General features: G+C 39.6%; 1 protein-coding gene across 1 annotated transcript in view; it reads left to right on the top strand.

Annotated features, from left to right (window-relative positions):
* Nucleotides 1-13,318, top strand: part of ATP8B4 (ATPase, class I, type 8B, member 4) — a 229,142-nt gene extending 215,824 nt beyond the window's left edge. Inside the window, exons 22-24 of the mRNA XM_006895328.1 lie at nucleotides 2,980-3,118; nucleotides 9,284-9,414; nucleotides 13,037-13,318. Coding sequence (XP_006895390.1) covers nucleotides 2,980-3,118; nucleotides 9,284-9,414; nucleotides 13,037-13,318 — 552 coding nt within the window. The remainder of the gene's footprint in view (nucleotides 1-2,979; nucleotides 3,119-9,283; nucleotides 9,415-13,036) is intronic.
* The last annotated feature ends 277 nt before the right edge of the window (nucleotides 13,319-13,595 follow it).

Here is a 13,595-nt window from a genome sequence, read left to right as displayed (position 1 = left end):
AGGGAAGACCCTCTATGAGATGGATTGATTCGGTGACTGGGGTAATCGGGATGGGTGTGTCAGAGGCAGTGCGTTTGGCGCAGGACAGAGCAGGGTTTAGGGCTGTTGTGCATAGGGTCCCTATGAGTCAGAAACGACTCGACGGCACATAACAACAACAACAACAACAAAGAATATATAATTTTATAAAAATATATTCATATTTTTATGTATCTTAATTTTCTTTTTACTATTTCTTGCCCATAATTTACTTTGTACATGCTATCAAGGAAGCTCTGGTGGCCTAGTGGCAAGAAGCTGCCCTATAATCCCAAAGGCAAACAGTTCGAAGCCACCAGTTGCTCTGTGAGTGAAGGATGGGCAATTTCTTCCTGTGTGATTAACTGCCTCTGAAAACTCACCGGAGGGTCAGTTATGGGTCGGTTCTGAGTTGACAGTATAATACAACCACCACCAGGACCACCACCACCATCACCACAACATGCTATCATATCAGCAGAGTCCCTGGATAGTGTGACTGGTTAATGCACTCAGCTATTACCCAAGAGGTTGAAGGCTTGTTCCTTCTCAGAGTTGCCTCAGACAAAAGACTTAGTATCCTTATTCTGGAAAGTCAGCATTGACTTTGGTTAATACTTAGTGGTGTGTAGTTTCACCGTGAGATACATGAGTAGTTATAAATTGTAGTATACACAAAAGGAACTTTTATTGTTAACAAATCTTTATGAATCATTGCACAACACCACTTATACTCTTTGTCTTCCACTATCTCGAGATCTTTGTTTTCATTTAATTTCTGGTTGGTTGTAGCAATTTCCATTAATAATTTCTTTAGAAAAGATTAATATAAATTATACTTTTGAGGTGAAACTTTTGTTTTTGGATTTAAATGACATGTTGTTGTTATGTGCTCTTGAGCTGGAACCAATTCAAAGCTCTGATGGTTTGCAGAGACAATTGACTACACAAGAGGAGATTGCCTATCCTTCTCCTGTGGAGAAGCTGGTGAATTTGAACCACATACCTTCGGGATTGTGGTCTTAGAGTCTTTTTCATTAAAGCTTTGTAGCTGTTTACCCAGCTTCAGTGTAGCAGTTTGTTGTTAAGTTGATTTCTTTAATAAGTAATTTCTTTTTCTGTTTCAACATGGATCTTTTCATTTTCTTCGGCTTTCATAAATATCATGAAAATGTATCTTTCATTTGTTTGGATTTATGGTCCTCTTAATTGGAAAATTCATGTTGTTCTTTATCACGAGTTTTCTTCTGACATGTCTATGATCATTACTTCTCTAGTCCTTTGTTCCACTTCTGAAATGCCGTTCCGTGTGTACTGTGCTTACAGCTCTGTTGTCTATGGATCCTCCATCCCTCTCTCCTGTCTTCTTGCACATGGTTTCCATTTCTTCAGGTTTTGCTCTCTGTTGTGAGATATTATTTCCATTTGTTTTTTCCAGGACATTAATTCATTTCTCATCAGTGACTGTCCTTTTTGTTTCTTTATTGAATTTTAAAATCCAGAAATAATGCTTTTTCATCCAGAAATATTTTCTGTGATCTATTTCTCATGAATTACTAATTATTTTGTTGTTATAATAAAAGTCCATCTGTTCTATCTGGAGTCAGAGTGACAGAGTATTTGAAAGGTCAGCAGTTAGAACCCACACAGTGGTCAAGGGGAGGAAGATGGAGGCCCCCCCCAACCCCCCGCTTCTGTAATGGTAAAAACCATGGGACCCTATGGGGCAGTTCTACTCCGGCCTATAGTCAGAATCAACTCAGTGGTAACAGGTTTGGTTTGTTCTGTTCTATTCTGCTTCAGTAGGTACAATCTACTCTTGTTTTTAAACTGAGTCCTCTTGAATAGGTTTTGTTTTTCCTTCACTTACTCATATCACAGAGGTCAAGATTAGTGTCTCTTGGTTGCAAAATGGTGGGTGATAGAAGGTAACATCAGAGATTTTGGTCCAAAGTCTTAACAACTACATGTCCTGGAAAACCAGCATTTCTATGCTAAGGCTTGAATGACAGGGCTGTCTGTTTTTAGTCCTCTTGAAGAGAGAAAAGGTAGTTGACATTCCAAATTTGCCAACATTATGAGAATAGGGCAATATTTTAAAGAACAATAGACTGCAAGTGAGATACAGAAGTATGTGTTCATACACTGGAAGGAGTATTTTCATATATTCTCATTCAGACAGAAAAAAAATTATCTCTAGCCTTGCTGTTAGCTCTGCTAAAAGTGCAAACCTTTGTTTGTACGACTTGAGTCTTCTGAGATAAAAATAATGATGCTGGAAATGACTATTTTTCTCTGGAGAATTAAAGGATTCCTATTCACTGGTGGTTTCCTTCATTCCCCAATAGTAGACCACACATTTTAAGCTGAACTGTCACAACAGTTATTGGAAGGGATGTGTTCTCTGGTCACGTGAATCCAAGTTTCTCAATTTTATGGCAAAGAATTTTCTTTGTTGTTATATGAGTAACATAACAGGAAAGATTATGAAAATTAATTATAATATTGCTATAAAATAGCTTATGGATATGTAAGAACAGTCTTATGAAAATTTATGAAATGTGTAAAATTTATATACGTATTACAAAACCATAAAAAGCAAGTTGTAGTTGCTCACTGGATATTGTTTTTTCCCGGTCGTAAAGTTTTTAGAAAAGAGGAATTTGGAAAATAACTTTGAAATTTTCTTATTTCTTGCTTAAAAGGAGTTTAATATTTCATTTCCTGGCTCTATCTGAACCTTGGCAGATATAATGGCTTGGCAGACATTGGTTCTAAAGTTCACCATCTACCTGAAGTGATAATAAATTTAAGTCAATCTTTCATACTACGTAGAAGAAGAGCATATCAATGGTTGGCCAGGCAGCAAAACAGTTTGACAGTAATTCTGAGGAACTACAATAAGATGATGCTGCTTCAGTTCTCAAAGATCTCCCTCTGTGTATTTTATTTTACTTGCAGATAGCCTTGGATACCAGTTACTGGACCGCCATTAATCATGTCTTCATCTGGGGCAGCATTGCTACTTATTTCTCCATTCTATTTGCAATGCACAGTAATGGGGTATTTGGCATCTTTCCAAACCAGTTTCCATTTGTTGGTAAGTGACTTCTACTATGTAGTGGGGTTTAGCTTAATGTTGCTATTTATTAGACTTTGTAACTTGTTTTCTAGGTTTTGATGGAGGCTAAAGATGACAAATGATTATGTCTTCAGTGATTATTTTCAGGCCTTCTGACTTGAAAAAGGCCCCAAAAAGATTAGTTTTTACTGCCCTCACCAGATGTAGAGGAGCCTTAGTGGCAGCTGTTTGTGGTTGAAAGTTCAAATGTAGTGGTCCCTTCCTTTGTGAACAAGGGATTGTTGTTGTTGTTGTTGTTGTTGTTAGCGAGTTGCCTGCAACTCATAGCGACCCTATGTGCAACAGCTCTGACCCTGCTCTATCCTGAGCCGACTTTATCATCTCTGACATGCCTACACCCAGTGCTCCAGTCACTGACTCAATCCATCTCATTGAGGGTCTTCCTCTCTTGTGCTGTCTCTCCACCCTCCCAAACATGATGTCCCTCTCCAGGGACTGGTCCTTCCTTACAACATGTCCAAGTATGTCAGGTGGAGCTTTAGAATCCTTGCCTCCAAGGAGAACCTGGTTTCACCCTCTCCAGTATGGACCTATTTGTTCTCCTAACAGTCCATGTGACCCCATACTGGGAATCCCAGAACACTTGATTGTGCTTATGTGAAATCTAGTTGTCAAAACAGAATAAGGAAACACTGCATGGTTTAAAATTGGGAAGGATGTACGCCAGGGATGTGTCCTATCTCCATACCTTTTCAATCTATGTGGAGGACACACCATCCAAGAGGCTGGGTTCTATGAAAAGGAATCTGGCATCAGGATTGGAGGAAGATTCAGCAACAACCTGCATTATGCAGATGACACAACCTTGCTTGCTGAAACTGAGGAGGACCTGAAGTATTTGCTGCAGAAGGTCAAAGACTTTAGCCTTCAATATAGATTGAAACCCAACATCAAGGAAACAAAGATTCCCATCACTGGGCAAAGAGATTGAGATTGTTAACAACTTCCGTTTACTTGGCTCCACAATCAACAATTTTGGTACCAGCAGCCAGGAAATTAAAAAAACAAAACAACAAACAAAAAACAAACCACCAAAACGGAATTACTTTAGGAAAATCTGCTGTCAGGGACCTCTCCAGAATACTGAAGAGTTATCAGTCTGGAGACTAAAGTGTGCCTGATCGAGGCCATGATCTTCAATGGTCTCCAATGACTTCCTATGTATCAGAAAGCTGGACAATGACTAAGGATGATAGAAGGAGAATTGATGCTTTTGAACTGTAATGTTGGAGAAGAGTATTGAATATATGATGGTCTACTAGGAACAAGGGATATAATTTATGTATTTGAGCTGCCTCAAGTCTTGCTAAAAGTTCATGTAGAATAGTGGGAAGATAAAGGACTCTAGATTCTTGCTTTTCTGCCAGATCATCACCAACATCTAAGTAGTCAAAGTTCACCTATGATATTTACTTGCATTTAGGAAATAAGGAAATGATATATAATTTAGAGGCTTGTAAAGATGACTGGGAATTAGTCTATAAAACCACATGAAGATTACGCTCTGAATTGAACATTCAAAATTCAAGTGTCAGCTCTACCACTTATTATTTCTTGGCTAGACTCAGACAAATTTCTGCTCTTTTCTATGCCTTGCTGTACTTAATTTTCCAGTTGTAAACTGGAAATATTAAAATTCCTATTTTCAGAGAAGTTTTGTGATTATTAAATGAGATAATGTAAGAATGACTTATAGACAGTATTTTTTAATGAATATTAACCCAGGTTATGATGATTATTACTATTTTTCAAACAAATGTAACTTTGTAACAGTTGAGGACATTGTGGAAGATTTTGGAGATCAGATGACTAGTAAACCCCACCCCACTCACTGCTATTGAGTTGATGATATGTAGCAAAGGGCCCCTTAAGATCCTTTAAAACTCTGAGATTGGTTGGCTTTATGAAGAATGGATGCCTGCTACCACAGAGTGTACATCTCCACCCACACTCTACATTTTAAAATTATTCCTAAAAGAAGATATTATGTTTGATATACCCCTAAACCCGTGGCTGTTGATTTAATTCTAATTCAGTGGGACCCTACCAGAGTACTGTTCAAACCACTTATCTTTCAGTTAGCCTTTGAGTGTTTTAACCACTGAACCACTAGGATTCATTATGCTTGCTACAGGGGATTATTGGTGTACTTCTTTGGAAGTTTGTGTTATGTGAATTGTATTTCAGAGCTCAGTCTAGCAGACTGTAGAAAAGAGAGATGTATAAAGCCAACCTTCTTGAGTTTAATCAGGCCAGCCTGATACATTTTCACTCACTACTTGGGGAGCACAGGAGCTGTGGTGGTAGTTAACCACTTGGGTATTAACTCAAAGGTCAGTAGTTTGAACCCAAAAGCTGTTCCATGAGAAAGATGAGGCAATCTGCTTCTATAAGGATTTACAGCCATGGAATAAGAATTTAGCCCATTCAGTAGATTTGGGGTTTTTACTTGGGAAGATTGCCTGCTAACATATTCACTCACTCATTGCTATGAAGTTGGAACCAGATCATAACTGACCCTCCAGTAGGTTTCTGAGGCTTAAAGTACATGGGAGGAGAATGACCATCTTTCTCCAATTATGGTAGTGAGTACAGAAAGCAATTATTCAAATTAATTCATAGAGAAGGCAAAAGAAGAATAATAATTTCCTGATTAAAGGCACTGATATAAAGACACTTGAAATTGTAATTCCATTTAAATGAATGTGCATTTAATAACACTTTATTTTGCTCATGTGAAACCTGTTCACATAGAAGCTGTTGTCTGAACATAGAAAGGGAACAGTACATAGTCTAAAATCAGGAAAGATGTACATCAGAACTCTCTTTTCTCCATAACTATTCAATCTGTATACTAAGCAAATCATTCAAGAAGCTTGACTATATTAAGAAAAATGTGGCATCAAGATCACAGAAAGACTCAACAACCTGCGTGATGGAAGTGACACAACCTTGTTAACAGAAGATGAAGAATACTTGAAGCACTTAGTGCAGAAGGTCAAGGACTACAGACTTCAGTGAGTTACATCTCAACACCAAGAAAAGGAAAATCTTCACCACTGAACCAGTAGAAAACACCATGATAGATGGAGGGGAAAAAATTGAAGTTGTCAATGATTTCATCTTATTTGGATCCATAATCAACAGTCACAACCAGCAGTCAGGAGATCAGGAGACATACTGTACTGGGAAAGTCTGAAGTCAGGGACCTCTTCAAATTATTGAGGAGCAATGATGTCAGCTTAAGGATTAAGGTGCATCTGATTCAGGCCACGGTCTTTTCAATCACTTGCTGTGCACCTATTGGATGATGAAGAAGGATGACAGAAGAATTGAGGCCTTTGAACTGCGGTGTTGGAGATGAGCACTGAGAAGAGTCCCAAGGATTACCAAAAGAACAGACAGATATGTCTTGGGGAAAGTGCAGCCAGAGTGCTCCTTGAAAGCAAAGATGACAAAACTTCATCTTATGTACTTTTTTAAAAATTGAGATTTTGCTGAAAGTTTACAGAGACTTTGGATTTCCATTCATGTTGCTAGGATAAGCTATTCCTTGGAGAGGGACATCATACTTGGGAAGGTGGAGGGATGCAAATGAGAGGAAGAGCCTTAACCAGATGTACTGAAACAGTGATTACTACAATGGGCTTGCGTATATCAGAAATTGTGCAAATAGCACAGGGTAGGAGAGGGTTCAGATTTCTTCTTCATGGGTTCACTGTTGGTTGTACTTGACTCAATGGCACCTAACAACAACAATAACAACAACAATGCAAGCCATGGTATTTTCAATTGCTTTCTATGCACCTGAAAGTTGGGCAACCAGTAAGGATGGCAGAAAAATTAGTGCCTTTGAATTGTGGTGTTGGAGAAGAGTGCTGACTTTCATTTACTGCCAAAAGAACAAACAAATCTGTCTTGAAGGAACTAGAACCAGCATGCTCCTGAGAGTCAAGGACAGTAAAACTTTGTCTCACTGACTGTGGGCATATTTTCAGGAGGAATCAGTCCTTGGACAGAGACATCATGCTAGAAAGGTCAGTGAAAGAGAGAAAGACCCACAAGTAGGTGAATTGATATAGTAACTACCACAATGGGCTTGATCATAATGAAGATCATGAGAATGATATAGGAAAGGGCAAGGTTCGGATCATAGGGTTCAAAGGGTCATAGGGGTCAGAACATAGAGTTCATAGGGTGGCTATGAATTGTAGTTGGTTTGATGCCACCTAACCACATCATTTAAGTACATTGTTAACTCAGCTCTTACCTTGCCCAGTATGTATACGGATGTCTTTAAATTTCACTATTCTTACTAAATACACCAAACCTTTGTTTACTAAAAATTTTCTGATCATGTAGAGACATGTTGGTTATGAACAAGAATGAGCTTATTAGGAAACATAAAAACTATTTTTTAAGGTTTGTTGTTGTTGTTCTTGCCAAGTCGGAAAGTTCACTGCATTCACCAGGAGACTTCCAGTTCTAAAACCGTTCTAACACGCCTAATGAGACTGGAACTTGTCGACTGGAGAAAGTAGTTTTGTGTGGGGGCCACTCTCCAGCAAAGCACATGCCATTCCAGGAATGAATTACTGAACGCCAATGAGACTTTTCAAAAGTTAGATCAACACTGGGGTTTAAGAAAGAAATTTTTTTTCTTCTTAGTAGCAAGCAGAAGTGCGGTTTTGAAGTGAAGCTTGTTTTTCCAGCCGTGCCTCCGGGTATTGAGATTCAAGGAGCTCAAAGAGACGTTTAATTTACTAAGTCAAGTTTGTTTCTGTCCATGACTGAAGGCAACTGGAATCAGCTGCCTCTTTGGTAGGCAGAGTCTATCCTGTAAAACTAGGAAAAGCAGACATGCCAGTCAGTAGCCAAGCCCTCATACCCAAGGCCCTTTCAAGTCTTAGAAGAAGGGGCCTATATAATTATGGTGTGAATCTACCATGTGAATCCTTAGAAAACCAATAGGGACAAATAATATTATGGTTATATAAGTAAAATTAGCATCTTCCATGAAGAATATCTGCCTGCCTTATTGACTTACTGTTTTCTTTCAACCAACATTGCCGTATATGAATTGTGAGTATAACATAAAGAAACTGGCTTCAGGCTTGTTTAGATGGCTTCAATTCAGTCTCTCAGAGATGCCTACAAACCTAGTCACTCCAAAGAGCACAGTAAGAGACAAGTATAGTCTGAGGAAAAGGGCTTCTAAATTTCTGTAGAAATGTAGGAACAGATTTTTTTTTAAAAAGCGTCACTAGGCACCTTAGAACCCTGATCAACCAAATGAACCTGGAGGAGACAAGCCAGCCACTTAGAGACAGATTTTCGAGGAAGAGTGTGTGGAACTGAAAAATTCTGGACCAGCAGTGTATGATGTTCTGCCTTTATGATGCATCCAGTCAACAAGACTAATACATATACAATTATTCCAGCTTCCATAATATATTGTACAATTTTGGTAGAATAGTTTTTATTCAAGAGTTGGTATATGAGCCTTCAACATGATTGATGTGAATGCTTTCGCTGAATTGTACATACCCAAATCTTTGTATTATCTGAATTTGTTACAAGAAAAAAAAAAGGCTAAAGAAAAAAAGTGTAAATTCGCCTTTAAGAATTAATTGATTTGTAGTTAGAGGGTCTTAAAGCTGAATGGGGGAAAAATGTACTTCATGATAAAGCTGGACTGAGCCTAGGTCAGAAAATGCTTGACTTGGGCTGTCAGTCCCCAAGTGATCCGCCCACAAAGCAGCTCCTAAGAGTGAACTAATGACTAGCTTTTCCCCTATTCCTCTTGAATATACTGAGGAAAACACCCAGTAATTCCTTGTTAATTTCCGTCGTTGAGTATGACTCATAACGATGCTATGAACAGCCAGCCTGAACTCGGCCCTGTCCTGTGTCATCAACATCTCTGACGACCCCATTGCTGGGGTCACCTTGTCGGTTCATCCTGTTTGGAATCTTCCTCTCCTTTATTTGACTAGCTTTCCAAGCATGTTGTCCTTTTCCAAACTTCATGATTTCAAGACTATTCTTCTATGAACAAACAGAAACACATTTAGTAATTCGGCCCTTTTTGTGACCACGGTGCATATTCTTCTTTCACTGCAGGAAACGCACGACATTCCTTGACCCAGAAATCCATCTGGCTTATTGTTCTCTTAACGACCGTGGCTTCAGTTATGCCTGTGGTGGCAGTCAGATTTTTGAAGGTGGAGCTGTACCCAACCTTGAGTGATCAGGTATGTGGCGGTGCTGGTGAATCCTGCTGGGCGGGTTCTTCACTCTTGAAATGATACCCTCTTATGCCTGACTGGTGAACTGCTGCCCAGGGAAGGGCTATGAGAATGCCCACCTTGTGATACTCAGAGTAGATGAGATTGCTCATCTCTTCCATGTACTAGTCCTGGGGTGTCCAGGAAGAAAGGTACCTAAACTCAATGTGGGTGGAGAGTTATAAACTACAAGTTGAGTATTTGACAAAGCTGCTTTTTAAAAAAAGAAGTTCAGCAACATCATTATGGTTCCAAGACAAGGGAAAGCTAGAGGGAAATTTATTGCCTTGGGGGCAGACAAAACTACTTCTGTTGAGTTGACTGACTGGTAGTGGCTGACCCTGTATCCAATTTCCTAGGCTGTATCTCTTTATGGGAGGCGACTTCCCATCTTTAGTAGATTTGAATCTCTAGCCTTTATATTAGCAGTGTAACACACAATGCACTCTGCCACTAGTACATGTGGGGGGCAGATAGAGGGCACAATAGAAGAGAGGCACGTATGGTATGACGTGAAGGGCTTCTAAATTCCTGTAGAAATATAGAAGCAGATCAAGAAATATAGAGGAGGTGTAACTTTCTAAACAGTTAAGAAAAGAAACCGCAATATCATGGGAGGACTGAAAACGGTAAAGATAGAAGAGATTATAAAGAACTTATTACAGACAGTTCCCTGATTATGAAGAATATCTCTTCCCAAGGGTGGCATTAAATTGAATTTTTAATTTGGATTAGGTGAATATTATTCTTATTCAGCCTTAGTTTAGTGGGGGGAAAAAACTTCAAGTTTTTCAATAATTTAAAAATTGTACATGCAATAAGAAAAGCAATTGTGGTGAATAACTTGCTTTGAGCAGGGTTTGGTTCAATCAATTCAGAGTTGAAGGCAAATTTATATAACAATAATGGAAAAGCTGGACAAGGACTAGGGATGACAGATGGAGAATTGATGCCTTTGGGGTTTGGTACTGAAGAAGAGTACTGAATATACCATGGACTGCTGGGAGAAAAAACAGGCTTGTCCCAGAGAGGGCGAAACCAGGCTGCTTCTTGGAGGCAAGGATTCTCAAACTCCATCTGACATACTTTGGGCATTTTGCAAGGAGGGACTAGTCCTTGGAGAGGAACATCATGCTTGGGAGGGTGGAAGGACAGCACAGGAGAGGAAGGCCCTCGCTGAGACGGATTGATTCAATGACTGGGGTAACGGTGGTGGGTGTGTTGGAGATGATGAGCTTGGCACAAGATAGAGTAGGGTTCAGAGCTGTTGTTCATAGGGTTAGTATGACAGGTAAGTGATTTAATGGCACTTAACAACAACAATGGAAAAGTATGGTCAGATGATAATAACTCAGGAACTTACTGTATAGATATAATTGAACTAGGAAATTAGGGAAACATACTTCAATACTTCAGAACAAGAACAGTGTTAGCACGAAAAGACTTTTTACAGAGGAAGATATTTGGATGGCCAATAGACACATGAAAAGTGCTCAAAATCATTATTAATAAGAGACATGCAAATCAAAACCATAATGACATACCATCTCACTCCAGTAGCAGTGGCAAAACTTAATAGGACAGCAAATAATAATAATAAAAATTGGAGAAGATGTGGAGAGGTAGAACCTCTTATACATTGTTGGTAGGATTGTAAAATGGTTCAACTACTCTGGAAGGCAGTTTGGTGTTTCCTCAAAAAGCTGAACATAGAAATTCCATTTAACTCAGCTATTCCACTGCTTGGAATATACCCTGAGAATATGAGAACTGAGGCACAAATAGATTTGTACACCAATGTTCCTAGCAGTTTTATTCACCATCACAAGAGCATGGAAACAGCCCAAATGCCCAACCACAATCAAATGGATTGAGAAATTCACACAGTGGAATACTATGCAACACTCAGGAGCAGTGATTTAGTAAATCACTACCTAACATGGGAGGGACTGGAGAGCATTACGCTAAGTGCACTAACTCAGTCCAATAAGGACCGATACTATAAGACCATTATTAGAATGTGTTTGAGGACCCAAAGCGTGGAGGTGGGGAGGGTGAGAGCAGATGGGGAAGGATGGGCTACAGTGGGTTGTTGTTGTTATGTGCCATCGAGTTGCTTGTGACTCATAGTGACCCTATGTACAAGAGCCCTAAACGCCGTTTTATCCTGGGCCAACCTCACTGTCTCAAACACATTCATTCCCACCACTCCACTCACAGAATCGATCCATCTCATCGAGGGTCTTCCTCTCCTGCGCCGTCCCTCCACTCTCCCAAACATGATGTCCCTCTCCAAGGACCAGTCCCTCCTTCCAACATGCACAAAGTATGTCAGACAAAGCTTCAGAATCCTTGACTTCAAGGCGCATTCTGGCTTAGGTGGTGGTTAATCATAGGATCACACAAATTGATGGGTGGAGGGGAGGGTGGGGAAAGGAAATGGGAAGGAGCCGGTGTGGAAAAAAAATGCATATGAACTTTGTAAGTAAACCAGTATAAAATAAAACTTTTATTTAAAAAAAAAAGGTATTAGCAAGACAATGTTGGGGTAGATAAGGACCCAGAAATAAAGAGAAAATATGAAAAGAACGAAAGGGCTAGTACACATTTGCAACTATATTACAAGAAATGGAAAAAGTGAAGTGACCAGGTCTGAGAAGCTGAGAGGACCTGAGACAAAACTCCCTTTACCATGATGACCCCTGGATTCTGGGACCAACACATGAGGAGACGCCTTTTGTCATGCTTTATGGCGTCTCCTCTCACACATGGCCTTTTCCTTTGGTCGTGAGCAGATTCTTGCACAAACAGTAAAATGATGGATGAACAGAAGGGAAGATGACATTTATTTCTTTCTATGTTGAGTCAGTCTGTGGTTTTCTGCTCACTGGTGTTCTTCTAATATGAAAGTCAGACTTCAAGAGATCAGCCAAATCAGAGAACAGTGAGTACTGGACCAAACCTAAGAGTTTCCCCCTGAACTTTGTAATAAAATTAAAAGTATTTAAAAAATGACCCAAATTATGCTGAGCCCTTCAAAAGGACACATACAAGCACACCCACACACACAAAGTGGGGGTGGGGAATCCTGGAAGTCTTGGTATATTACCCTACCACAAAGATTTCTCCCTCTCAGTCTGTTTTCTATCTAAACTTTCTCCTAATCAAGTTCCTGTTTGGGGTCCTAAGAAACTCTAAACGAAAAGGGGAAAGACCTGATTTGGAGTACTGAACTAAAAGGTATTAGAAATTGACTGAATTTGGATGATACATATTAAAAACTACTTTTTTTTTAATGCTGTAGTACTTCTGATTCATATAAGACAGCTGTTTGAGATGGAGATAATAAAATTCATGCCTCCTTAATAGTCTCCTTATAGGAATAAAAACTATCAGTGTCAGTATTGTCTTTTAGGTAGAAAATACATTCTCTTTCAGACAACATTTTTTCCTTTCACAATGAAGGTGAATGTTATGTTAATGTTGATACTGGTTTATTAAAAAGACTTTCACTACACAGTGACCCGCTGCCTGTTGCCCATTGTTGGGACACATCACCTCACTTCTCATTTCTCTCATTTCTCCCCAGATCCGTCAGTGGCAGAAGGAGCAAAAAAAGGCCAGGCCTCTAAGGAGCCGGAGGCCTCAGACCCGCAGGTCAAGTTCAAGAAGATCTGGATATGCTTTTGCTCACCAAGAGGGCTATGGAGAACTTATAACATCTGGAAAAAATATGCGCGCTAAAAATCTACCCCCAACATCAGGGTTGGAAAAGACACTGTATAATAGCGCTAGCTGGATCGAAAATTTATGTAAGAAAACCACAGACACAGTGAGCAGCTTTAGCCAGGATAAAACGGTGAAACTTTGAGTCAAAATGAATTTGAACCACACGATTATCTTTTCCCTTCAGCTGGAGCTGAAATCCAGCTGGCTCCAGAGTTAAAGGATGAGGGGCCGAAGTGGGCAGATTGCCTCACCGAAACCTGTGGATTACAGAATTGATGGTGCCCATAAGAGGGGCTGAGCTTTGTGGGGAATCCAAGCCAGATGGTCTCTGGATAGTTCTTGATTTGGTGGACCAAATTCTCACAACACAGCACGGAGTTTTTACCAACCTGGATACTGATTGACTTGAGAATCTCCTT

Source organism: Elephantulus edwardii, unplaced genomic scaffold (genome assembly GCF_000299155.1).
Source record: "Elephantulus edwardii isolate Elephantulus edwardi_28Jun2011 unplaced genomic scaffold, EleEdw1.0 scaffold00164, whole genome shotgun sequence".
Classification (NCBI taxonomy): domain Eukaryota; kingdom Metazoa; phylum Chordata; class Mammalia; order Macroscelidea; family Macroscelididae; genus Elephantulus; species Elephantulus edwardii.
This window is presented reverse-complemented; position numbering and strand designations above follow the sequence as displayed.